At 47.5% G+C, this 27,091-nt stretch overlaps 1 protein-coding gene across 5 annotated transcripts in view; it reads left to right on the plus strand.

Annotated features, from left to right (window-relative positions):
* RGL1 (ral guanine nucleotide dissociation stimulator like 1) overlaps positions 1-27,091 on the plus strand; it is a 221,882-nt gene that overhangs the window by 167,771 nt on the left and 27,020 nt on the right. For all 5 annotated transcript variants that reach the window (XM_037035325.1, XM_037035324.1, XM_037035328.1 and 2 more), the window contains 5 exons: positions 10,215-10,399; positions 13,347-13,471; positions 14,973-15,188; positions 19,250-19,353; positions 22,234-22,318. In XM_037035325.1, coding sequence (XP_036891220.1) covers positions 10,215-10,399; positions 13,347-13,471; positions 14,973-15,188; positions 19,250-19,353; positions 22,234-22,318 — 715 coding nt within the window. The remainder of the gene's footprint in view (positions 1-10,214; positions 10,400-13,346; positions 13,472-14,972; positions 15,189-19,249; positions 19,354-22,233; positions 22,319-27,091) is intronic.

The raw sequence follows: 27,091 nt of genomic DNA on the forward strand, positions 1-27,091 counted from the left end.
TTGATCAACATTGTGCCTCTCAGGGAAGAGGAAGAATTGCTCAGGGAAGCAATTTCCCAGCAGAAATTGCTTTTCTCTCAGTTAAGGAGGAGTGTTACAGCATTGATACAGAGAGAAGAAACATCAGTCACCCGAGAATCTCCTAGAGTTCTCTACATGGTAGACAAAGGCAGACAGACCTCACAGTTGGGCTCTGTCACTCACTCCACCCTGTGGCCTCCTAGATGCTGAGGAGAGTGACAACCATCCTCACCACGCTGGCCGCCACCACGGTCTGTGCTGTGCTCACTCTCCTCGGCATCCTGCCGGGCTCGCATACCTCCTTTTACCGTCAGAGGTGGGCTGTGTGTTACTGTCCCCAGTCTACTGGTATATAAACCGAGGCTTCAGCGAAGGTATGTGCTTGGAGATTGAGCAGCTGGTGAAGAGAGAGGTCTGGTATTTGAATTCAGGTCCAGCTGACTCCGAGACCTGGGCCTCTCACCATTTTGCTCTCATACCTTAAAGATATTATTTAAAGATATTATGTATTTAAAGATATTATTTACTTTTAGAAAGAGGGGAAGGGAGAGAGAAAGAGAGAGAGAGAGATGCATCAACGTGCCAATGTGTGAGATTGGGTGTTTCTCATACGCCCCCAACTGGGGACCTGGCCCACAATCCAGAAATGGGCGCAGACTGGGAATTGAAGTGGTGACTTTTGGGATCTCAGGTCTGTGATTGGTCCACTGAGCCACACCAGCCGGGGCTCAGGAGCAACATTTTTAGAAGAACATCGGGATCTCAGATGCTCAAGGTTCTCCCCATCTGTCTGTGTCACAGTAATAGGTCTGCAGACTGAGGTGCATGACCTGGGTTCTAGTCTCACTACTGTGGCAGTATTGTAGCTTGTTGGCAGTCAGAGTTCTTTTACTTTGGGATTATTTCCTTTACTCTATGCTATTTCCCTGGGCTTTATTATTGAATGAAAACCCCGAGCAAGGCCTCCAAACAGCTGTTAGGAAAGTGGAAGTTGGGCGTGTTTCCTGGGGAAGGAGAGGGTGGCAGGATGTGAAGAAAGAAGAAGGAAGCCCAGGTTGGTCAGGCTGTCAGTCCGTGTGCCTGCTTCCTGTTCTCGGTGCCCGGGGCGTCTGTCGTGACCGATGGACATTCCATTCTAATGGTGGCAACTAGAGGAAGCCTCTGGGAGTTTTTCATTAGAATCTTATACGTAACATGAAAACTCCCTTCTCAGACTGTGCAGAATTGGAGAGTAAAGAGTTATTGAGGCCCCTGAAAAACAGTTGTGGTGAGCGAGTACATGATACCCTTTAATAGTCCCAAATCATCTTTGTGTGTTGATGATGGTCCTGCTTTACAGGCGCGGAGTCTGCGACGTGGAGAGGTTGAGGAGCACGTCCGTCCAGGGCCATCCAGTGAGCAAGTGAGAGACCTGGGATTTCACCCAGGCCTTACCCTGCACACTGTGTGGCCTCCACTTCTTTCCTTGTGATAAAAATGAGAATATTTCTCTTAAGAACTTAGGATGGATCCTCTCGTTCATCCGTTTTTTTTAATTAAGAGTTTTTTTAAAAAAATATTTTATTTATTTATCTTTTTAGAGGGGAAGGGAAGGAGAGAGGAAAGAAACATCAATGTATGGTTGCTTCTCGTGCATCCCCTGCAGGGAACTGGCCCCTGCCGGAAACTGGCCTGCAACCCAGGCATGTGCCCTGACTGGGAATCGAACCGCAATCGTCTGGTTCGCAGGCTCACGCTCAATCCACTGAGCTACACCAGCCAGGGCTAATTAAGAGTTCTTTTAACAAGAGTTTTATATTTATATAAATCTCCCTCCCAGTTTCCCCTGTTATTCCAACGTTAGTATAGTTCATTTATTTTATTAAATGAACCAATGTTGATACATTATTAACTACAGTCCACCCTTGGTCAGCTTTCCTTACCTTTTACCTGATTTCTTTTTTCTGCCCCAGGACTCCACCCAGGACACCACATGACATTTGGTTGTCGTGTCTCCCTAGACTTCCCTCGTCTGTGACAGTTTCTCAGACTTTCTCAGTTCCGATGACCTTCATGGTTTTGCCCAGTACTGGTCAGGCACGTTATACGATGCTTCTTTATTAGGATTTTTCTTGTAATTGGACTGATACTTTTCTGATCGCTAGACTGAGTTTCTGAGGCTTTGAAAGGAATATCAGATAAATACCACTCTAATCACATGATATCAAGGACACGTGCTGTCGGCGTGATTTTTTTTTTAGAGTTTCAAGGACAAGTTCTGCTTCGACGTAACGCTTAAATCAAGCCTGGCTGAGCAACACATGGATCTTTACAAGTGTTCGAGCTCTCCTGTTCCTCCAGGCATACGTCCAATTATCATCCTGACACCCCTGAAGATCGCAGTGGTCACAGACCCCTCCGCGTGGTTGATGGTCCCTAATGTTGGCCTTGATCACCTGGCTGCCGTGGTGTTTTCCAGATTTCTCCACAGAAAACATCTTTTCCCCTCCCTTTTCATACTGCGTTGTTTGGAAGGGAGCCACTATGCACGACCCACATTTGAAGAGTGGGGAGTTTTGGTTCCCCCCTTTTAGGGTGAAGGGTCTAATTTATTTGGAAAACTTTTGCATGGGAGAATTGTCTTCCCCACTTATTAATTTACTTAGTCATTTATTTAAATCCGTGTAAGCTCACAGACATTTATGTTACACTTGGGTTCTCATACATTACTACCCTATTTATTTTGTGCTCAGACTGCTCCCGCTGTGGCTGTGAGGCGCCCCTTTGGCTGACTCCTGTGTCGCTTTGACACACTCCTGTCATTGTGGGTTTCTTTCTTTCTTTCCCTTTCTTTTTTTTTTTTTTTTTTTGAGTCCTCCCTTACTTTATGGCACCACAATATACTCTAGTCCCATCTTGAGTATTTCTTACCCCAGGCCTAAAACCAGCCGTTTCTTCAAGGAGACCAGGTGCTTCTTATTAGGGGCTGGTATTAGAAACCCTGATCTGGGCACTAGGTGTGCTCATTGCTAAGGGGTGCTACTGACGTTCGGCCCTCTCGGCTGACACAGCTCGGAAATGTATGGGCATGTAACTTATGTAAATACCTATATTACAGATACTTCTGTGCATAATCATCAGGATCTGTGTTATGTTAACCATGAGTTCTTAGTGATGTCCCCAACTCTGATCCATTACCCCACGGGTCATTCTAGCCCCCTCCCCGTGCTGGTTTGTAATGTCCTCTCCAACAGGGAGAAAACTGGCTTCTCCCACCTGCCATTCAGTTACTGAGCTGTTGGGTTCCAGGGTGCATGCGTAGCAGCGTCAGAACCGTTAACTGCACAGTAGGACATGGCTTTTATCAACGACATCGCGGGGCCTGTGTGTAGATCCTTTTGACTTTAGTCCCAGTCTCACAGATAGCAATTCAAAAAATATATACCTATATATATTTGGCTGATGTGTTTTGAGTGCTCCCCATGTCCTAGGGACTGGTCTAAATACTTTACATGGATTGTCTTTTTTAGGCTTCACCACAACTCTGTAAGGAGGGATGGGTGGTTATCCCATTTTATAGATTAGAAGCTGAGGCATGAAGAGGTTAGGTCGCAGCTAACAAGCCGTTGAACCAGGACTCAGCTAGTCTGATTCCAGAGGCAGTACAGCAGCAAGGACGGGACTTCTCATGAAAGCAGGCACCTGGGAGCCCTGTTAGTTTTTTCCTTTTCTGATGGAATGCAGTCACTGATACAGCGACTAGTATGACTTGGTGATATGGGGTTCAGTGTCTGCACAGCAATTTTTTTCAATTTCTGTAAGTATACCTTCAGATGCCAGGCCCGCCCATGTAGTTTGGGAATGAACGACAGGTGTAAACGTCCTTGACTTTGGGTAGCTGGTTTCGGGCTCACCTTTTCCTACTCTTGGCCCTTCTACCCTACTTACTGGTATTTCTGATGTCCTTCCTGTCACGGCCCTCTCCTTCCTTGTCTTCGCCCAGGAGGGGCTATGTCTCTTCCATAACGGCCCCACAGTCCCTCGCTGGTTGTGTGCCCTGCACTTGCCTTCTGGTGCTTAGCTCTCACTCTGGCTTTGCTGGCATTCATCTGCCTGGGCTTCTCTTAATGGCTTTTCCACGTTCCCTCCCGGTCTTCTAATCCCCACTCACCGCTCGGACCAAAGTGTCCAGCGGAAAGTACAAGAAAGCATTGCAAGATGACCTGACACGTTCAGGTGATATGTTTCCATCCATTCTAGGCTTCTTCAGAAAAAACCATTCTCTGTGCCTTCCTTTGTCCTTTCTCATCGGGAGAACTGTCCAGCCAGGGGTCTCAGAGGCAGCCTCTGCCTGGCAGTCTTCCCTGAAACTGGAAGACCGTGAGTAGAAGGACGAGGTCGAAGGTCCAGCTTGGAGTCACTGTCAAGGTTGAAGGTGTTGTTTTTTCCCTGAAGGACAAAGCGCATGACTCCCACCCTCAGGGCGTGGCATGGTCACATGCCACATTGCTTCCAAGGCCCACCCTCCCACCCCCCATGTAGATCTTCACTATTAGGAAAAGATTCTTGGAGAGTACCCTAAAATAAAAAAACACTTTGCTGCCTTTGAAAAATAGTTTCACCTCTTATCTTCTGCTGATGATTAAGTAACAACAAATTATTGTCTTCAGTAGATTTCAGGGGAGGGAAAAGAGCTCTGAATGGATAGAGCAATTCCTTTTGTAACCCTATTTCTTGCCATGGAGGTTACATACATACAAATTGTGGGAGAGATGACTTCATACCTGAAGTTTTTTTATTAAACATTTTATCAATTCTAGCGTACTTTACTACTCATGGGATTTTTAATGATTTAATCCATTTACCTAAAAAATCTCTGTCTGTAGTTTGAGCATAATAACAGCCTCAATGCCCACCTCGCTTTCCCACCCCACATGGAAGGTCCCAGGCGTGGCTAAAGTTTTGTGCCATTTTCTTCCACAGCTAAGTCATCTATCTATTATTTCCAACCAGGTATCACTAAGTGTGATTTCTGCTTGGCTAAGAAACCAAGTAAGTGTAGCAAATCTCATCGTGATTCATACTTCCCCTCTCTTTCTGTTCTTTTTTTTTTTTTTAAAGACTTTATTTATCTTTAGAGGGGAAGGAGAGAGGGAAAGAAACATCAATGTATGGTTGCCTTTGGTGTGTCCCCTGCTGGTAGTTAGCCTGCAAGGAACCTGCCTGCAACCCAGGCATGTGCCCTGACTGGGAATCGAACCGAGATCCTCTGGTTCACAGGCCCATGCTCAATCCACTGAGCTACGCCAGCCAGGGCCCTCTTTCTGTTCTTTGAACGGGTCCTTATATCCCTTCAAAGTGTTTCGCTCTCTCTCTCACCCCAGGACCTTTGCTTAGCCCTTGCCCCAGTCCTCACCCTGCTAACTTTTCCTTACCCTTCACATCTCAGCGTTAACATTCTTTCCTCAGGGGAGTGCTCGCTGAAGCCCTGACTAGACGGGGTCTTTCTGAAGGCAGATCCTTCCAGGGGACCTTGGACTCTCCTGTCATGACAGTTGCCACATAGATAGTTTTTTGGGAACAGGGAAGGTAAAGGGCGCCCAGTAAGTATCAGTTTAATGAGTAAGTTAACTCCCCACCCCGAGATCTGTTTTCTTAGAAGGAAGTATCTCAGCCAGTTCCACACATTGACGTCTGAGCACGTCTTCCTTCCCCCTCGTAAACCTGCAGTAGTTTGGAAAAGGTTCATGTACTACAACGCTTTGCGTGTTGCCAAGAATGCTGGAGGTAGAAAAAGCAGCCCTGGTTGTCCCTTCTGCTCTGAAGTTTGGCCCCCTGCCTGCCCCTGGCCACGTACCCAACGCGCTCACTCAGATGTCCACCCCCCTGGGGACAGAGGTGTTTGTTCTGTGAGCCACCACTGCGCGCTTTGGAAAAGGAGGTCGTGCACTGGCTTGTCTCCTTCCCGAGTGTAGGCTATGTCACAGTCTTAATCTCTCCGTCTGGTTTCAGAAACTACCTCTTCAGTCTTCACAAGTCACTTAGCAATCATGTCCTGCGATTTGTATTGCCGTTTGATGTCTCTGGGTTGATTCATCCTAAGCAGGATGCCTGGGGACGGGGTGCGGTGGGGACAGGGGGGTGGCGTCCATCCTCAGTGACCGTTGGCCTCCAGCAGGCCTGAGTTGTAGCAGGGTAGGTAGTCCGCGTCATTCTTTCTAGGAGAGGTGGCCGATGCTTGCGTTGGTTTCCAGGAGTGCTGGTTGATGTTCCCTGAGCCGTTCTCCCTTTTCCAGCACCTCCCTTTTGTGGCTCGTGGCAAGTAGTTTGAAGACCGCTTTCTCTCCAGATGCCTCAACGTGTCCTTACTGATAACTGTGTCACTGGAAATCATACCGGGTCGGTGCCAGACGTGGATGAGGCAGGTGTTGTTACGTCTCTGCTCCGGATCGTGGAGTCGAGGGTTTGCTCGCTCGCAGGGGCTCTGCTAGGGCGGGAGTCAGCCTTCCTTTTCCAGGCTCGGTTCTCATTCTTGTGCAGAGCCGGGCAGCCTCTCTGGTTTAACAGTCACACCTTGCCCATAAGCTTGTGACTCAAACCCAGAATTTCCCTTCTGCGTTAAAGTTCCTCGTATCCTCCCAACTAACCAGATCTGTTTCGTGTGTACGTTGGATCTCGGAGCGGAACCAAGAGGGTGAGATGAAGAAGCCACTGGCCAGTAGCCCTGTGGTTTCTCTCATGACTGCGTGATGTTGCTCTCCGTTTTTTGAAATCTTACACATTCACGTTTTATCTGCTTCTTAGTCTATCAAGAATGGACAGGTTCTTCTCAGGACTGAGACACATGAGGCTACTGTGAGCTTTGGACACTTTTCTGGGACTGTCCAGAAAGCCACCTCCTCCCTGCACCGGGCATCCTGAAAAACGCCCTGCCGGTAGGAGGGCAGGGTCTGCTTTGGGTTGTGTTGTGCCCATCGTGCGTGTCTTTCCCTCCTCGTCTTTCTTCTTCCTCCTTCCCCGTCATTTTTCTCCTGTGCGAAAATGCTTTTTCTAGCTCACTCGGTGTCTGGGTTTGTAGTGAACTTGCAGAGCTCTCTCAGGCTCCGCTGGGGGAGTGGCGTTGTCACGAAGGGTAAAATGAGTCAGTCACCAGAGCTGGTTTCAAACAGGAGATGTGGGGGACACATTTTGCACTTCCGTCCGATCGGAACTGAGCACGTTCCTCTACAAAGCAGACCTCTGAGTCTGCAGCTTTCCAGGAGTCAAGCGCTCTGGAATGCACCCCACAGAAACACACAAGTGCCCAGAGATGCAAACAGGGAAACACATTTTGTAGCTGTTGGTAATGGTGAGGACTGAAAAGGGACTTCCGTGCTTGCACACCAGTGGAAGAATACTTACATCAGTTAGGGTGCATCCGTGTGGTGACACCGTGTAGCTCTGAGAAACGGAAAGGTCTAGAGGGAGAGAGTAGAGGTGACTGTCCATGCTGTTCGGTGGGGAAGCCATGTTGGTTTGTGTATGCGTATTCTATTTAAACACATCTCCATGGAAAAGTCTGAAAGAGTGTACTCCAGACTGCTAACTGACGTTCATGGGAATGGAGTTAGAAGAAGGGGGGGGGGGGTAGATATTTCGCTGTTCCAGTTTATACACATTTGTAACATCTACCTTTATTGATAAATAATCAGTTTTATAATCTTTTTTTAAAAGATTTTATTTATTTATTTATCTTTAGAGGGGAAGGAGAGAGGGAGAGAAACATCAATGTATGGTTGCCTTTCGTGCATCCCCTGCTGGGAGTTGGCCTGCAAGGAACCGGCCTGCAACCCAGGGATGTGCCCTGACTGGGAATCGAACCACGATCCTCTGGTTCACAGGCCCGTGCTCAATCTACTGAGCTATACCAGCCAGGGCCAGTTTTATAATCTTAAAAATAACATAGGCGGTAAAGGAGTATGAGAGATATTGATTAAGTTTATACACGTCTTTACCTGCGATTTTGATTTCTGCCTGGGCTTTTTGGTCACTTACGAAGCTCTGGGGTCACTAGGGTCACTGGGCCTCTGCGCTAGTTCTCAGGTAGATGCTATTGATTTTTATCGCGTGATGTGGGTTATTATCCCGCTCCACCTGTATTTCCACCAGTGTCATTGGAGGAGCCTGCTCTCACTGAAATGTTAAGGAATATTGGCTGAGTAGTAGTCCTACTTACCTGAATTCATCTGTCTGTGGAGAAGAGCAGGGTTGTTCTGCAAGAGTCGACACGGTGGACGCGGACTTCAGGTTTCCTTTGCTCTACGCTGTCACCCCGTCTGTGCGCCTGCCACGGCTCTAGGCTCACGGCTCATCGGGAACGAGGGCAATTATTCAGAGAGAAAGTCTCATTCCTTATAAAAATGAAATGTTAGAATGCCTCTTCATCGTTTTCTTTTTTTAATTTCTGATGTTTGGTTTTGTGAGGAGAGGAGAAATAATCAATGCTACATGTGGGCTCTCAGAAAGCAGAAGACCCTCCATTTGGGGGTTAGGGTTTCAACCTAAGAATTCGACAGAAACACTGATACATAAGAGATGACATACAGATGGCATAAACAGTGAGTCAAATATTGACGGGTCCCCGACTAGACGTTCGTGAATTTCATCTTATGCATGTTTTCAATTAATCTCAGAGCCAAGATTAATTTCTTCTAGCTTTCTGGAAAGGAATGAAACTTTTGTTTATCTTTTTATTTAGTCCAGACTAAAATTCGGAGAATATTGAGTTGCTTCTGTGGTTTGAAATTCCAACTGTTGCTTGATGGTTTATGCTACCTATTTGTGATATGAATAGGTGAATAGTATAGTTCCAAATGCCTTCATGTTCCCCTTAGTTAAACGATAGTATCCATTCCAATGAAAACAGTTAGCAAATTTATGTTTCTTCTGTTTGGACTTCAGTTCCAAAAATTAAGCATTGAATTGGCGTCGGTTGTGTTCAGACCTTGACCGTAACTGTGGAACTGGGACATGGGAACTTTAGAGGCACCTGTGAAGGCCCAGCCTGCAGTCCCACACATGTGGGTCGTAATACCTTTTAGCCTCTTTAAGGTTTCTTCATTAGAATAAGCAATGTGTTTGAAGTATAATTAGATAATAATTTTAGATTTTTCTAAAAAATTTTTTCTCAGCTGAAAAATTTTGTTCACGTAGGTCATTAGCTACAACGAAGCGTCATCTGTCAATAAAGCACACCCTGGCTAATTCACGGTTCCTGCCACCTTCTCCGGCCATCGTCAGTGGCGCTAGGGGTGCTGACGGTTGACCAGGCCAGGTGCTGTGCTCTCTGAGGGCCGCAGCCCAGCGTGGGCTGGACTCGGCTGTGACCCCTTCTTTGACTGTGGAGCATTCAGTACTCATTACCCTTTGTGTCAGCCAGCTGTTTATCTCCTCCACCGAGTGAGGGGCAGCCCCTCCCCTGGAGACAACGTCGCACGGGCGCGTTCTAAGCACCATGTCCCAAGAGAGCTGGGAACACACAGCGCCCCGGTCTCTCTGTCCTGGACCTTGTTTCGCCCCGTCACCTTCACAGTGGCTTCGCCGACCAAGCTGTTCCCCTTTGCCTTTCAAAACCGACCTTCTCTGCTCGCACTACTTCTCCCACTTGAAGTGTCTGCTTCTCTTGTAACAGGAGGAGCAAAAGGATCCTTTTTGGAGGATGCAGTTGGTTCTCACGTTGGAACCCCGATGGTCTTTGTAAATTCAATGCGTGCATTTATCTTTTCCAAACCTGGGCACTTCCCTTCATCAGTGGGATTTCTAGTCAGTTAAGCCCGAAATGGGGTCCTATGTTTTGTGGTCTCCCATTGGAATGAGTCCAGAATTGCAGGTAGTTTCTCTGTGCACAGACTGCTTTGAAGTTGCTTCAAGACTCACTGAATCTCCTTTTGCGTGTCTTTTTCTGTCCCATATGGATTTTTCCGAAGATTAGAGTTCTTTTTAAAAAATAATTGTCAACCTTTCTCCTCCTTAACCACCGTGTAAAATAGTAAAATGTGGTCCGCTTGTTTGCAAGTGCTTTAATTCCATGGACACTGCCCGGAACCCTTAGGTGAACTCCCTGCGGACCACCTGCCTGCCTTCCCCTGGGCTGTGCCCAGGCCGGGCCCTGGGGCCCGGGCTTTCCCGGCCCCTCAGCCAGCAGGGTGCAGTGACTCTCACTTTCTCTTTTTCAGCGCGATCGCCTCTATCCTCAGGGCCTGGCTGGACCAATGCGCAGAGGACTTCCGAGAGCCCCCTCACTTCCCTTGCTTACAGAAACTGCTGGATTATCTCAAACAGATGATGCCAGGCTCTGACCCAGAGAGAAGAGCACAGAATCTTCTGGAGCAGTTTCAGAAGCAAGAAGCAGAAACTGACAGTGAGTGCCTGCCTGTTCCTTTGCAGGGAAAAAGCTAGATTCTGACTCCGGAACCGCCCTGTTGAGGGCGTGTTCTCCCCACACTTGACTGACAGGGGCCCTCGGCTTCCCTCTGAAGGGCAAGCCGCAGGGGAGTTGGTGGTGGGTGTAGAATCCTCAAGGTTATTCAAGAGCTGGTTACAGGCCCTAGAGTTTTGGAGCAAAGGGGCTTTTCAAGACCACCTAGCCCTGCTCCTTCATTTTGTCTGTGCGGGAACTGGGACCGAGAGAAGCGAAGGAATTTTCTAGGGTTTCCTCTAATACTGTAAGAGGATGACCTGTTATCTTTCCTTGTGAACCTGAATTTGCTCCGAGTATCTGCCTAATGGCTCCTCCTTCCGTCAAATGGAAGCTCATCACAAACCACCACCACCACCCAGCAGGTCAGGAACCGCCCCCAGCCTGCCCCGGCCCTCCTGGGAGCTGGGAGGTGTTGCTCCCTCAGCTATTTAATCTGCCCCCTGCCAGGGCAGGCCGCCAGTCACTTCCAGTCTCTAATGGCCTCACCAAAGGAAGTTTCTGCGGCTGTTTTTTCCTATTTGAGGAATTGACTGCCTCTTTTCAGGGACAAAGGAAGAGCCACCAGGTCGTGGAGGGCTTTGAAGAAAGCCAGAGAGTGGTCAGGACAAGCTTTCAGCTCGGTGTTTTCATCCCCAGCTGGCGTGCTGGGCGCTGGTTGCCATGACAGCTGACCCACTTGGAGCCCCTGACAGGCATTTCCCTGAAATGATGCCCGATTTCCTCAGTGGGGCACAGGAAACGCCGATAAGGGAAGCTGCCTGAGCGCCAAAGAAAATAACCTTAAATTCTAAACCGTACCTGTTGAATTTTTTATGCTCTGGGGGACCAGAGAGGGGAAAATGCAGTTGCATCATCGGAAGCTGCCTGCCAAGTGCCCGTATCTCTGATGACTTCATCTGCCGGGAATGTTTGAACACCAGGGCTCTCCTCCAGTGGCCAGGCCTCCGCTCCCTCCGGGCCTCCCCGCTGCTTTTGTGCTAGAGTGGAAAAACGCTGCTCGAGAGCCCAGCGCTCCCCCTGGGGCTGCCCTGGCTCCTGGCCTAATTGGGGGACTGGTGGGAGCAGTGGTTCATTGTCCCTGCCCAGGCACTGAGGGCAGAGCTCACTTGGCAGGCGAAGAGGGGACGGGGAGGGTGCCTGACTTTGGAGAGGCTTGCGGGCAGTGCCCAAGGATGAATGTTTTCTAAGTTTGGAAAATTTTTTTTAATCAAGAAGGCTCGAAACTCTGATTATTAAGTGAAAAGGAGCTTTAGGAGCTTGGTTCTCATGCCTTTTCTCACCCAATTTCTGCTAAAAGCAGCCAGCCTGTATGTTTTTCACAAGGGAAATTTGCTTCAGGTTTTTGCCTACGTGCCTCTGGAAGGGAGTCGAAAGCAAAAACAGGGGTCTAGGCCCCGGAGAGAAGGGAACACGTAATCTTTCACAGCAACGTCCAGGGCCAGTCTCGGGCGGCTGTAGGAGTGCTGAATGAGTGGATGAGCCTTGCCTGCCATGCGCCCTCTGGCTGAAGTGGGCTGGCCTCTGCATTGGAGAGCGATGGAGGCAGGGTTACAGAGTCCCTAGCAAGAAGGTTGAGGGGCCCGTTCTGAACCTTTGCTTGGCATTTCAAGGTCTCATTCCTCCGCGAATGAGAGCGTACCAGAGTCGTGTGGAGGAACCGTGGTGGAATCATGGGGTTCCAGCTTTCTCGGCCTGTTTGTGTCCCAGACTCTGGAGCCGGCAGCGACCCCCTCCTGCCTTCTCAAGTCACAGCCCACCCCCACTCACAGCAGAGGTCACCAGAGGTGGCAAGTGCTTGTGTGGCACCTCAATAGGGGAAGCGATGTAGGAGCCACTCTCAATGCCCTCCTTCCCCTAGAAGACTAAGAAAAGGCCACCCTGGCCTGATTCACGGTGCCTAGATGTCTCTTATTCTACAAGAACGAGAAAAGCCTCACCGTGGTAAACATTACGGGGGAGTAGTGACACGCATTTAAATTTCTGCTAAGATGTCACTGAATAGAGCCAGGTATTTTTCCATGAAAACAGACCGAACAGAGAGGAGCGCAAGCAGCGTGAAGGGGAATGGGACTGGGAAACAACCCAGGAACCGCGGAAGGTTCCAGGGAAGGGAGGCTGGAGAGTCACGTAAACTCCGTCACACTCTCGTCTTTCAGCGTGGAGCCTTGGAGCCTTGCAGCCTGGAGGTCCCGGGCTGAGTCCTCCCACTTTGGATTGGAGTCCGGGGTAGTGAGGGTAGGGCTGATTACTCACTGGTACCCTGTGTCATTTGCTAGTCGATGATCTTATCTGTAATAAGGCTGAAGGTGAATTTAGTTTAGATTGTCCTGTTTCATGCCTGTGTAAATTTAAGTGGAAGCAGAAAGGCATTCCAAGCATTTTGAGAATTCCAAGGACTTTTTGAGATTCCTGAGGACTTCCATCAACATTTCTGACAACACATTGGCCCATTTTACTCTCTAAAGCCCAACCTGCCTTCACATTTGGTTCTTCTAGGCCTCTGATTAATTAAGAATTGCATATTTGGGGTTAAGGAAGTAGTTAGGGTAGTCCTTGAGTTGACCAGAGGGTTTGAGGGAGCCCAAAATGAGGGTAACCCCCAGAATGGAGCCCAGCTTTGCTTCTCCCCAGACTTTGCCTAATCTGGCCCTGTCGTTGGCCCAGGAACCGGGGTTTGTCAAAGGACCAGTAATAAAGAATCTGAGAGCAGGAAGAGCTTGTGAAAACCCACATTCTGCTCAGATTCATTTTGCTCACTTTTCTCTCCCCGTGGATTTTCTGGAGGATTTGCCCTTTCTTTCCTAAAAGAAAGAAGTTCCGTCGGGCTGCCTAGGCAGGGTCCTATGTAGTGGCCCCAAATGACTGCCTTTTGTCCCTCCATCAACAGATGGATTTCCCAACACCACACCCTGCCGCCTGGAAGAGGAAGAGGAACTGGAGACTGGAGGGCCCGCGGAGTTCACGTGCTTCTCAGAAGACCTCGTGGCGGAGCAGCTGACCTACATGGATGCAGTGCGTCCTCTCTCTGTGCCTCAGACGTGCTTCTGCTCCAAGCCTGGGGCAGCAGTGGTGGGGGGGGGTGTGGTAGTGGCAGTCCTGGTGGCCCTGGGGACGGCAGGGGTAATGTGACTTAAGTCTTCTCAAATCCTTGAGAGAGGCCATGCCTGTAAATGCAGAGCGAAGCTGTGATTTGAATCAATCATCTGAATAATTCAGGCCTAAGCTCTTCTTGCAATTCAGGGCCAAGGTGATTTTTCCTTGGCTCAATGCACAGAAGGGAATGAGAATTTTAATCCCGGTGAAACAAAATCTACCTCGTCCCATGGATATTTCTCCCCCTTTAAACTCATAAATATTTCAAGATCTGAACTGTTTACTTGGAGGACTGCAAAAAGGTCAAAGTATAAGGCTAAAATAAATTCACCAAATCCACATGTGACTGTATCTGGCAGCTCATTTCCACATGTGCTTCTTGTACCTTTGAAGTTTGAGTATTTTTTTTAGCTGTACATATTTGATTACGTCAGCCATGTTTCATAGCTTGATCACAGTTGGTAAATACCAGTTAAAGAGAAAAGGACTATTATGAATATCACAATGGTTTGGGCTCTTCTGCACTTACCACTTTGGAGAAAGCAGCATGAAAAGTTACAGAGTTTCTATCTAGTGAGCATGCAACCAAATTCCCAGAAGTACAACAGATAGCAAATACAAAGTAACCCTGGTGTTCCCTCTTTTTTAATATAAACTCTTAAATATCTTGAATTGTGCAACTGAGAATCCGATTTGTTCAGCAAATTTGTGGTTGTTCCACATGGTAGCATAAGAGGAAGATGAAAAATGTCATTGGGTATGATTTTCAGGTTGAATAACTTTTTCTTTTATATGCTTCTTACCTTCCTCATTTTAAATAACGTGAAATAGGGACACTGATGAATGTCGCATGTATTGTACTTCAATGGATCACTTTTCAAGTGGCCATTGAGCGTTCGTATGCGTTACAAGACCATTCATGCTCAGGACTGCCCAGAAAGCACCGTGGGCGTGATTTGGAGGTCAGAATAATCTTGGGTGTTTTCCAGTTCCAGTTGACATGCAATACTGGAGTAGTTTCAGGGTACAATAGAGTGATTAGACATTTATATAACTTACAAAGTGAGAGGTCAAAAATAATCTTAATCACTTTTTAAATTTAACAGCATAGAGTTTTACTTGGCTTTCCTTGAGACAGAAAAGTCAGAGTGTTTGGGGGCTTTAACATTTTTTTTTTTGGTCATTGTGTTTTATTTCTTCAGTTGAGCAGGTTTGGAAAGAACATGTGGGCTTTTCTGATCAGTTAATATATTAATTACTTACTTTTGTCTATTGAACTGAACACCATGAGGCAGATCAAGTAGAGAAGGATTATTTTGTCCACTCCAAAAAAAAAAAAAAGCCATGTGCACCCAGATGACGTACTTTGCCACGGGCCATGTCTGTATTGCCCCTAAAGTGAATTCCTCTTTTGTTCTAGCAACTGTTCAAGAAAGTAGTGCCTCACCACTGCCTGGGCTGCATTTGGTCCCAAAGGGACAAGAAGGAGAACAAACATTTGGCTCCCACCATCCGTGCCACCATCTCTCAGTTTAATACCCTCACCAAGTGTGTCGTCAGCACCATCCTGGGGGGCAAAGAACTCAAGACCCAGCAGAGAGCCAGAATCATCGAGAAGTGGATTAACATTGCTCACGTAATTGTCTTTTCAAAAAGTATTCTTTGTGTTTAGTGGATATCGGAGACTCCTTCCTCCCTGCATTTAAATCATTCCTGTTTGGTTGAAAGGCAATGGAAAGACTGTGTACGAGGGCCCATTGGGTTTTGTTCATTGTTATTGCTGAAGGAAGCAAGTTGCCTTCCTTAACGTGGGAGCTTATTTTTTTTCCTCTCTTTCCTGTTTTTCCTTGCTCGCTTCTGTTTTCCCCCGGAGCCCCACGCTGCTGCTTCTCCACGTTGAGACAGCTGGTGGGCATTTTCCTTGTAACCACGCTGTCAGCTCTGCACTGCGTTTAGTAGCTATAGACTGGTGGTCTTAAGTGTCAGACGGGCTGCTCTTCCACGCGGAATGACTGTCCCTGCACCCTGTCTTCTGCAGACTGGAAGGGCCAGTGCCTTCTCAGAATCCTAAGGACTGAGATTCAGAGATTGCACATTAATCTGGTGCTTTTCTGAGCGTCTTACATCTGAAGCTGGAGGGGTGGAGTCTGTTCCTGGGCCTGAGTTACATTTTTCTCAGAGCCAGTCTAGTGTCATGGATCAGCAGCTTGTGTGCCATATGACCTTATCCTTGTCTTACTTCATCACCGAGGAAAGGTGGACAGTGTTGAGTCAGGGGTCACCAAATATTTTGTGAACTTCTGAAAGTGTGTAAGCTACAATTTTACGTATTTCGGTCACCTAGACAGGATGAGCACAGTGAATTTGGTCTCACGGGAGCCTGTAGGCAAACAAGGAAGCTAACATGCCCAGGAGCTGTCTCAGCCCCAGGGGCAGAGGAGTCCGGCGGGGGGAGCCCCACGCTGCAGGGTAGGAAGGAGGGGAAGCCCCACCGTGGCCGAGGAAGGCTTGTGGCATTTGCATTTAGCTTGAATAATAGATACAACTCTTGGTATTTGAAGATTGGGGAAGATTTTGTTTTCTAGGTAGAAGAAATTGTACCAGCCAAAGCTACATAATGAACAATTTTGAAAAATAATTATTATGTACCAGGGCCACCCCAACAAGCTGGAATATGTTTATAAGAAACTGTGTATTTATTCTTATGTGTTTGAACCTCAGTCACCTTCCAAGTCCTCTCCGTTTGATACAATATGCCTATCAAGATGGTTTTTCCACCGCTCAAAACAGTTTTCGAACTCATTGATGTGGGTGCCTTTTAGTGCTTCTGCTGTTTTCTGTTTCGTCTCTTCCACATCAGTAAAACATTTCTCTTGGAGGACTTTTTTCATCCGGGAAAACAAAAAAAAAGTCACTTGATGTGAGGTTGGGTGAATAGGAAGGGTGGGTGGGGCATGGGGGTCATGGCGATTTTTGGACAAAAACTGCTGACCACTCAGCATGACGGGGGGCAGGTAAGCTCATAAACCACCCATCATGAAATTGGCAAATGCGTTGAAAGAGTCTGCAAAAAGAATTCACTGAAGCCAAATGCAGCCTCTCACAACAACGCCTGCTGGTACACTGGTACAGATGGGTTCCTAGACTACTCACCTAGTGGGGAAAGCCTGTAGTACAAGAGGCATGCCCTCCAGAAGATAATTTAATTTTCCCCACCCCTCTAAATATCTCATTAGCTCATGTTCTGGGCTACGTGGGCCACCCTTTAACACAAACGCATTTTTTCAATCTCGTTATATAGATATATGCCATTAAGCCCCTATCTGTGGGGCGTGATGCTTACATTTTCACGCTCCTTCTCTTTTTTCGCGTTCTTTTTAGTAGTTTTGAGTTAAAGAACAAGGCCATAATTGTACCAGAGAATTTGCCTTTTTTTCAAGTTTTTAGGTTTTTAGGTTACTACAGACTTTTTAGTACATGAAAAAGGTAAGAAACAAAGACTATCTCATTCAGTATAGATTTTTTTCTTTTCTGAATTGAGCTTATTTCTCAACAAGAGCTACAAAAAGAAGTTCTGATGGAGGGTAACAGAGAGCATGAGACTGTTCTGGTCTTAGAATGATGAGAAAACAATTTTTATTGCCATTAATGCCGTATCATTTGCAGTCTTCTCTAGGCCTCAAAGAGAATCGTCTGTGTATCTCTAATCCATTCACCTGCTTAGAAAATCTATAGCAAGAATATAGCATCTGTATGTACAACAGTGTGGCTCGCACAATGCCTTTTGGTTCAGAATTAAATATAAACCGCACATTTATGTGATCATAAGAAATACGCGTTGAATAATTGGAAGTTTATGCCAGATCCCATCGCGTGTGCTCGGATGCCGTGGGATCTGGAAGGAAAAGCCACGCGGAGGTCGCTTCCTCCTGCTGAGCATCTGTGCCCCTCGCAGTCGTGCGGGCGGACTTGGACTCCTCGCCGGCGTCCTGCCGTGATCCATTGTACTTATCAGGCATCGTGATCATAGCCAATTTTTATTGAGACGATGTTTGAAAACTGATCATTTTACACACAGAAAAAGATCCTGACCAAATATGACCACATTTCTTGGACTGGCCCCGTTGCTCCATTTTTTCCTTTTGTATCTTATCTCCTGGAAGGAGACCTCCTTTTCTGGAAATGAGGCCGGATGCCTTCTCTGCTCCTTTAAACCCTTGGCTTCGGCCTCTTTCTGCCTAATGTGTTCCATATGTTAATCACAATTTGCATGAAATATCTGTGCCTGAGTTCTTTTATTTATTGCAAGTCTCCTGATTCTTCCAACAGAATTCTGGATTCTGCACCTTTGTGAATCGTGCTCTTGGTTTCCAGACTGACTGTAGTTCAGAGCTATGTCTCTCTCTTTCTTTCTCTTTCCTTCTCTCTTTCTCTCTCTCTCTTTAAGTAAGGGGAAGGCATTCAGACATTTAAAAAGAATGGGCCTGACTTTTGCAAAGTACTTTGGCATTTACTCTAAAGAAAATATTTGAGGGTTTGTTTGGCATAGTTTTAAGTGGCCAGAATTTGGCATGCTAAATTAGAGAAGGCTGTTTTTCCTTCACATTCAGGATTAGCATTACTTTGTGAAATGATCTTTTAAGCGATGTGCATTTGTGCCCAACCCCTCTGGGACCGTGGTCCCCCAGCTGTTCTGGACAAAGCCAACCCCCCTCTCACATGGCACGCCTTAACGGCAAACAGTGGATGGATCCCATTCCCGCATGCCTGTATACGAAGCGTCTCTTTTGACAGAAGGCATAGCCCACTCTCCCTGTGTTTCTCCCTTCCCCGCACCAGGTAGGCGTGGGGCCCTCTCCCCCACTGCTCTGCTTTCCCGGCCATTCATTCAGCAGAACTTGGACTCCAGGGCAACTGTCTGCGGAGGCCGTCAACTCCCTGTGGCAGCTTAAGTTTCAGAATCAGGGACCCTTTCCCCTCGCCCACAAAATGACATCCAGAATGCTTCCTGTTCTCCTTCTGTTTTGTTTTAAAACGTTGCCAGAAATGAATTAGATTTTAAAAGCGCCAGTTATTTTGGAAACATTGAAGTACCGAGGTGTTTTTGCATGTTTACGTTTGTGGCACAAGCCAATTCGAGACTAAATGAATGTGTATAACAATATTGCCTCTGGGCTAAGAACATAAAAGCCAAAGTTCAAGTTGTGGTGAATTTTTATTGCCAAGTTATGTACACCTCTCTGCGTTGGTCATGAGCTTCTCGATACCGTCTGACCTCAAAGAGGCTGCTACCCTGTTGACGTTGTGGGTCTAAAGGATATGCTGATCTTTCATGTGTATTTTTAGGGCATCTGTGCACTTTCAGCAGCAGAAAGTTTGCTTTCTCCAGCACAGCTCTGCACACTCACCTCCATTCCTGTTTTTACTAGGGAAGCTGGAAACTGTAAAACTGTAACAACAACGCAAAAAATATGTTGAAGGAGGGCAAAACAAGCACGCAGTGCCAAAATCTATAAAGTGTTTCGGGGCAAACGGGGTGGGAGTAAGGGGCCACTTTTTGATGTGTGGTATTTGTACAGCTGCCTATTTAGTGGTAAGAATTCATAGCAGCTGTGATACCTCTGAGACAGGAAATGACCGACTCACTGTGTTATTGATACTTACACGCCTTTTATGTTTTGATCACTCTCCGTACAGGAATGCAGAATCCTGAAGAACTTCTCCTCCTTGCGGGCCATTGTGTCCGCGCTGCAGTCCAATTCCATCTACCGGTTAAAGAGGACTTGGGCCGCGGTCCCCAAGTGAGTTCCCAAGGGTCTGCTCTGCTTTCTTTGGCTGGGGCCATGAGTTGCTGCCTAAATGGTGTGGATCCTCACCTTCAAAGCACGTGTTATGCAACGAGGGGGCCATATTTGAAAGCCTCTGTGTACTCCAGGCAGGGTGTGTTTTACGCATAATCACTAGTGAATTTGAGGCAGGGCCGCTGCAGGAATCACTCTTGTTCTCAAACTGTGCCAAAGCCCAGGCCATTGGCTTTAGGGACCCTTTTAAGGATGTACTATCATCTGGGTTTTGAGGGATAAGGTTGTGGAGTGATGAAGTGACAGGCATTGGGCCCCATCCCGAAGCCCGAAGCCCCTCCTAGATGTGAGGGATACTGTGTGCAGATCGGACATTAGTTCTTGCTGTTCAACAAGAATCCATTTAGTTAGTTTCCGCTTTGGCATATGAAAAGCAATCTTAGTGATGTTAAACAGCTTTAGGCATTCCTTCCTATTGTTTGTCTTCCTATTTCTTGGTGGAGGCTTTGGAATAACTATCGATTTGGTGTCATTATTTTAGTACCCTCCCCGCCTCCATTTCCAGAGCTTCCCTCGTAGACCAGAGAACTTCTCGCAAAGGAGGGAGGGTGGGTGAGAAAGCAGTACAGATTTAGAGGCTGGGGAACGTGTCCTGGCCACACGCTAGGCCAGCTACACTCAGCAGGTCTGCCTTGGTTTGAGCTGATCAAGGAGTCGGGCTGTGTCAGGGAAGAATGTGTAAACTGTTTATAGTCTGTGCCGTGCGCAGTGTAGTCAGTTTCAGTCAGGACAGAGGCCAGCTGGCTCCTCGGGCAGGCTTGCTCTTGTGGAATTGGGGGGTTCCGTCCTGAGAGTAGGTCTGCTACTCGGCTTCATCAATTCACTCAGAGCTGATGAAGCCCAAAGGGATCTCCACTATCTAGGGTTACTGATGAGCTCATATTCCAATCAGAGGAAGGTCTACTTGGGAATCGTCAAATTCTTTATTACACAGTTCTTTGATAGGTGAAGAGGAAAGAATTGAAGTGGTTGATCTTAATGCCTGGGGTTACGGGGCTAGAGGTACCTCCACCACTTGGCCTCCAGAGCTCGTGGTCTGTTTATGACCCTGTTATCTGTCGGTGGAAAAACTGGCAGACAAGTTTTTCGAAGTCCAGTTGGCAGTTTTCTTAACTACCACTCTTCACTTGGGTTCTTCCTCCTCCTCCTAGTCTGAATAATCAAGATGACTCTGTGTGAAAGATTAGCTGATTGATTGTCCCCTGCACATACCTGTTATGAAAGATATGGGTCCTGTAGAATTACTAGTGAACAGGCCCCGGGGAAATAGGCAGGGAATTGGATGTGTACAGCGTTCTCAGCACCCCCAACTCCAGCTCCTTCCCCTGTTCCCTGCTCCCCAACTGAGATATCAAAAACAGAGGGCGATCAGGTGCTAAATGCAGTCTGGCCTGATTGCAGCCTTCTCTGGTTGCAGTCAAGGGGTGACCTTATCCTTCTCTGGGGGTCGATAAATAGAACAGTGTGAAAAGTCACTTAGCCAGCCAAAGGGCTCTTCCACAGTGAATCTGAGGCTGAAACACAAGTAAACAAGTTAGTGGACTTGCACCTTGATCTCCTTGGTTACCCACAGCAAAGTCCATTCTCCCAGCTGGTTCTTTACACAAACCTCAGAGGCGCATTCTGTACAACATGGGTGTCTGGTTTGTTTCGTAGTTGAGCAGTTGGTTCATGTTTTAACAGGGACGCTACCCAAACATCACAGTCCCTTAGAGAAGACACTTCCTTATCAGCTCTACATGTTTCCCATTGCTAAATTCAAGGGACAGGGTCAAGACATTTTATTTGGCTCTCCTTTCCCCTGTAACCTTTTATGCTAATAACTTTCAGTGGACAGAGAAGATACCTATTTATTTCTCTTTATTTAGGCTGACATGTAGTCAATTTCTTAATGACTTTTTCCAAAATATGAATAGCTTGCATGGTTTTCTTAATTATGAGAGCAATATAGCGCTCGTTCTGAAATAAATAAGTTCTTAGTAATGGCTTTCTCATGATAATGCAAACGCTGCATGCAGAAGTCTATTGCCCTGTTAATTCTTTGCCTTCAGAATTATCCACTCAATAACCCTGGAGGCGTGCGTAGCCATGGAGATGTAGTGAACTAGAAAGGAACAAGGACAGCGTGGGCTTTTTACGGATGTGATTCCACTGACTTTCTCAGCGGTCCTGCAGGGGACTATTGCTATCTCCATTGTGCAGATAAGAAAACTGAAGCTCAGGAAAGAGAAGCAACTTGTCCAGAATCATTTGGCAGGTGGCTGCGTGGGATTTGAACCCACCAGCTCTGACTCCTGAGTCCATCCTGGATTCACCCTCCACTCTGACTCTGAGAGTCAGAACACTGGCCTCTTGATTCAGGAAATTTGGGTTCCACACCTGCACTGCTCAGCAGTTATTAGTGGAAACTCGGGCAGTTCCCTGACCCTGGCGTCTTCATCTCTAAAATGAGGGGACTCGCCAGGAAGATTTCTCAGGTCTCACAGGGCTGTGTGTGTATATATTTTTTAATTTGCTGGAGAGAACATGTCCCAACTGAACAACTTTTAAATCCTCAATTTAACAATCTATTTTTTTTTTGGTCATAAAATACAGGGTTATAAAATATACTCCTCTCTTTGCACAGGTGACCACATTCCCTTAAAAATAAAAAAAACCACCCTGCATGAAAAAAGTCATCGGTTTTATCTGCTCGTGTGGCTCACTGACCGTGAGCTCAGTGTGATCCTCTGGAGCCACAGGCGCCAAGGACACCCGGGCTGGAGGTGCGGCGCTTTCCAAACTCTTCATCTGTTTGTCTTTTCTCCTTCCCTCTTGCAGAGACCGAATGCTAATGTTTGAAGAGCTTTCAGATATCTTCTCGGACCATAATAACCACTTGACCAGCCGGGAGCTACTGATGAAGGTAAGGCCCTGTGTAGGGGTGTGGCTAGCTCTCGACAGGCCCGGAATGCGTTCAAGGAAGGAGTGGCCTGCTGAGGCTCCTTGAATTCCTGCAGTCCCATGAGAAAGTCTGAAGTGACCAGAAGGCAGGCGTTTTGTTTTCTTACTGCCTGATCGAAGAGGCTGGGGGCTGAGGAAACTCAAAGTCCGGCTCCTCGGCCTCACTGTTACGCAACCAGATTGTGAAACCCACGTTCCTGCGTGTCCCTCTTTAACGAGCTGCCCTGCAAACACCAAGTGCTGGCCGTGAGGAGGGTGAGAGACCCTGGAATATTTCTGCTCAGCAAAACATCTTCCAGGACGACAGGGGCTGAGCCAGCGATTCCACACCCTTTATTTGGACCAAGTTGTGCAATCTGTCCGTCAGCGGTATTCACGGAATGCCAAATGAGCGTTGACTTCCGAACTACGGGAAAGGTGTAGTGTGGTTTGTTTTACTGCTCAGAACATTTGCGGCATGTCTAATATTTGTAAAGCGTCAGATCAGCCTCTAGGAATAGGCAGAAGGCTGAGGTAGATCCTGTTTTCAAGAGTTCACCGTCGAGTTGGTGGATAAAGACCTTGAGTGAGAATGAGTCAGAGCAGCGCAAGGTGCACGTAAGAGGTCGTGAGCAGATGCTGTCTTCCCAGCATTTCTATAAAGGAGATTCTGTTACCCTCATTTTGCAGGTAGCCAAGACTCAGGTAAGGAACGTGCCCTCAGTCACACACCTGGTGGGCAGTGGAGCTAGAGTGTGGACACAGCTTAGTGAGACCGTCCAACCCGGGCTTCTGTCACTTAGGCAACCAAGTGTTCCTTCTGACCTCTTGGGAGGAGGGGACAGGGGAGATCAGGCACAGCTTCACCGAGAAGGAAAAGCAGTAACTCAGCCAATATTACTGAGCATTCACTACGTAGTAGGCGTAGAGGAACAACCATGTCGAAGGCAGCCTCTGACCTTGAGGAGATTACAGTCTCATAGGAGGGGAGGGAAGTGGACAGTCATACAACAGTAGGAGATGGGCCCCCACAGCGGGAGGCCCTGAACTGGACAGTTAGAAGATGGAATCCTTGTCCTGCATCTCCTTTTCTGTCAATTGGAGGCAATAATAGCATTTAGTCAACAGACCTCAGAGAAGAGTTTTGAACATGGACTGAGATAGACTATTTGAAAGCGCTACGCAAATGTAGGCTATTTTTAGCATTTGGCAAGCCTTACACATATGAAACCAAAGTATGCATAACAAACGAAAATGAATGGAGTATAAGCTGCATATGTAAACTTAGGGCAGACACTTGGAATAGGAGTGAAAGTCTAGTGGAGGAGGGTGACTCAGAAAAGGCATCCCCGGGATCGCCCTTAGATTAGGACTTCCTCTAAGGGCCTCTGTTCCAACCTCCCAGACTGTTCTCCTTCTAAGTCCTACTCATTCTTCATGGGAAAGCACAGACACTCCTTCTTCTGGAAACCTCCCTGGATACCCTCAGGTCTGATTAGGCTCCTTGCACGTGCTCCGGAGGAAGCCCATCATTCCTCTGACCTTGCACTTCCCTGTGCTCCGTTGGAATTGCCTGTGTATTTCACCTGTCTCTCTACGGGCCTCTAAGCCTCTTTCAGGCAGGGGCTGGGTTTGTCTTCCTCACTGGCACATCCCTAATGCCTGAGGCAGTGCCTGGCATGCAGCAGCTGTTCAGAGACTATGTTTGACCACATGCATTGATGGGCCTTATAATTCATGTGACTTTAACACTGCGCCCACTATCAGCCCTTCTCGGAGAGGATGGTGTGAGCAAAGGCAGTGTATGCTGAAGTCTGACTTTGGATTTGGCCACGCTGCTGAACGGCACACTAAACAATGACGGCTGAGACCACATTCCTGCTCCCCGCCTCACGTCCCCTCTGGGTTTGCAGACTTGAAATGGAAACTCATCTGACTGGAAGGAGATGACTGCGCAGTCTCCCTGTCAGTGAGACAAAGCGAGACAAACTGGAGCCACACGTTCCTGTCGCAGTAGGTCTGAGTCATCCTTGCAGAGGAGATAAATGGAAGACCTCGCAGCTCATTGGTGACAGTCTGGCTGAAACCTCAGAAACAAAGCCATATCTAGGCATTAAAGGTCCATGAACCTTTCTTAACAGTTGTAGTTTACCCCAGGGCTCTAAGTTAAATTTCTTCTGTATGGCCCGGATCCCAAAGAAATGGAAAACTTGGCCGGGAATTCGTGGAGTCTGTGCATTCTCATGAATGATAGTGGAATGTCTGGGGCGTGCGTATGGACACATGGGTCCTTCCAGTCATCTTTGTTGATCATTCTTTAACATGAAATATGTAATTTGGGGTGTTAATTCTCAGCACAATTGTAAAAAAACGAAATCAAAGTAATCAGGTTCTCAAAAGCACCACTGCAAAGCTGCCGGCCTCTGTGTGTAATATGCCACTCCCAGATTTATCCGATTTATGGCTGGATAGCTTAGTCATTTTCTTTTTTTGGATAATCTTAGTCTTCAATGGTCTCTCTTCTCTTCTACTTCTGGAAAGGTATAATAAGCCAACTCTATAATATTATGACTGAGGGAACGTAATAATTAGCAAGAATCTATAGTTTTCCTTTTGTTGGAAAAATGTTTTTATTTTTCTTAAGGATTATCTTGAACCTGTTACCTCCATATGATTTCTGGAACTTAGGTCATTCTAAGCAGGTACATTATGGCATCCACACATTTCAAAACAACTGGGAAGCAGAACCCTACTAAGTTTCCTTGGTTTTTGGGGACTCCTGGGGAGAATTCTTCCTGGTTGAGTTGGTTCACACAACTTCTAGAAAGGCCCAAGAATTTGGCTCTGGCACAGATGTATTATTATTCGGTGAACCCCAAACACACTAGAGTCAGAGCGGGAGCAGGAGCCTGCCGAAGACCTATTCAGATAATCACCATTAGCTTCTGAGCCATAATTCAGCCTACACACATGGGGAAGGATCCGGTGCCTGGGTAGCACCTGGGAGAAGATGCCCCCTGACGTCCAGGAACAGGAGGGATGAGGGAAGCCAAACTCTTCTAGAGATGGAAGGGGAAGGTGCGCCTCTGGTGAGACCTCCACACTAGGGGGAGGGACGGATGAGCGGGGGTGGTGGGGTGGGGATGGGGGGGTGGGTAGTGGGAAGTGTGCGGAGAGATGGCGCTGGAATCCATCCAAACGCAGGTGACAGTTAAGGTCTTGGGACTGGATAGTATTCGCAAAGACATGAGTTTAGCAAAAAAAAAAAAAAAAAACCACAAGAAGATGACTTTGGCAGAAAGAGGAACTGCTAAGAAAGTATGAGCAGGAGCAGCAAAGAGGCCGGAGGAAAGCACCAGAGTGACGCATTCAGAAAACCTATAAAAAGCTTCGAGAAGTTTCGAGGGATTGGTGTTGTGGGACATTGCCAAGCAGAGGACTGAGGGCTGGGGGAGAGAAGCTGGGACTGTTGGCTTGGGCAGGCAGCGGCTTTTTCAGTTGACACCTCATTTGGAAGAACTGCATTGGCTGGCCCTCCAGCTGGCGATGGGCTCGCCGTCTCGTGAGATCCCGAAGTCATGACACCGGCTCGTCTTTCAGCTCCCTGTCTCAGGTCTTCGTCTCCCCACCACCGAGGAAGGTGTCCTAAGTGTTCTTTTAAGGGTCCTCCCATCTCTGTTTTGCTCTGATGGTCAGGGGCCTTTTAACTTTTCAGAAATCCTTGGTAAGAATTTTAGGTGTATCTGCAATAATTTCTGCACACAATTCCTCTGCCGACGATTGAGAAAGTGGACGGGAGCCGGGAAGGCCTGCATGCTGGAACAGATGGTCGCACTTACTGAAGTCAGAATCCATTTCTCACTCCCAGAAAATTCTCAAGAATTTGGGTGGACTCACACTCTCCAAGCACAGGAAACGGCACATTTTAGGCCATTTCCCTTCATCCCCAGGAAAAACTTTAAGTAGGAGATTATTAAATGATAATGCTCCTGATGATCGATTGCTGTCGGGAGAATTAAAGTGGATAGTAAGTCACTGTGGGTCCTGTCCCCAGTGGTGGACCTGGACCTGGGATGAGGCTGGCGAGTGACAGGAGATAATGGACACCTCCCTGCGAGAGGTCACACGCTCTGGAGGTAGAATAAACCCAGGGAAACTGACTACGGGAAAACTGACGTGCACGTTGCACGCACATTACTGAACTGTGAAATGTGTCTCCCATCCATACGGTTCCTGGAAAATGTGACCTTCACAAGACTGAAACCACCAAGCGGAAAGCTCTTTGTGCTCAGTCAGCAAACTCAACGTCAGCCGTCGTGTGGGCGAGTTGAGAAGTGGTGGCTGGTGCAACAGACCGGCAGAGACACAGGACAGCCGCCTGTCCTCGGGCGCCCGGAGGAGGCACTGGTTGGTCTGTAAGCCTCCGGAACCTGGGAGGCGGCTTGCGCTGCCCGACTGGGCGAGCAAAGCAGGGCACGTGTGAAGGTCTGCCTCTCGTAGAGTCCTGTGGTACCGCGGTGCTGGGCTTCCTCAGAGAACTTCCTGTACAAAAGTTTCATTTAGCTGAGAAAACCACAGAAATGGCCCCTTTTCGCCGAATGCTGGCACATGCATTTCGGGCCAAGATCAAGAAATCACAAAATGTAGAGAGGAACAGATAGATCTCCATTTCCAGGATGTGTGATGACTCTGAGTGGAATTTGGGGTGTGCAGAAATTGTCTCCACTTCTAGGGATTGCCTGCCTTCTACGGACAA

The sequence above is a fragment of the Sturnira hondurensis genome, unplaced genomic scaffold (genome assembly GCF_014824575.4).
Source record: "Sturnira hondurensis isolate 20B ecotype Veracruz unplaced genomic scaffold, ASM1482457v3 Scaffold0022215, whole genome shotgun sequence".
Lineage (NCBI taxonomy): Eukaryota > Metazoa > Chordata > Mammalia > Chiroptera > Phyllostomidae > Sturnira > Sturnira hondurensis.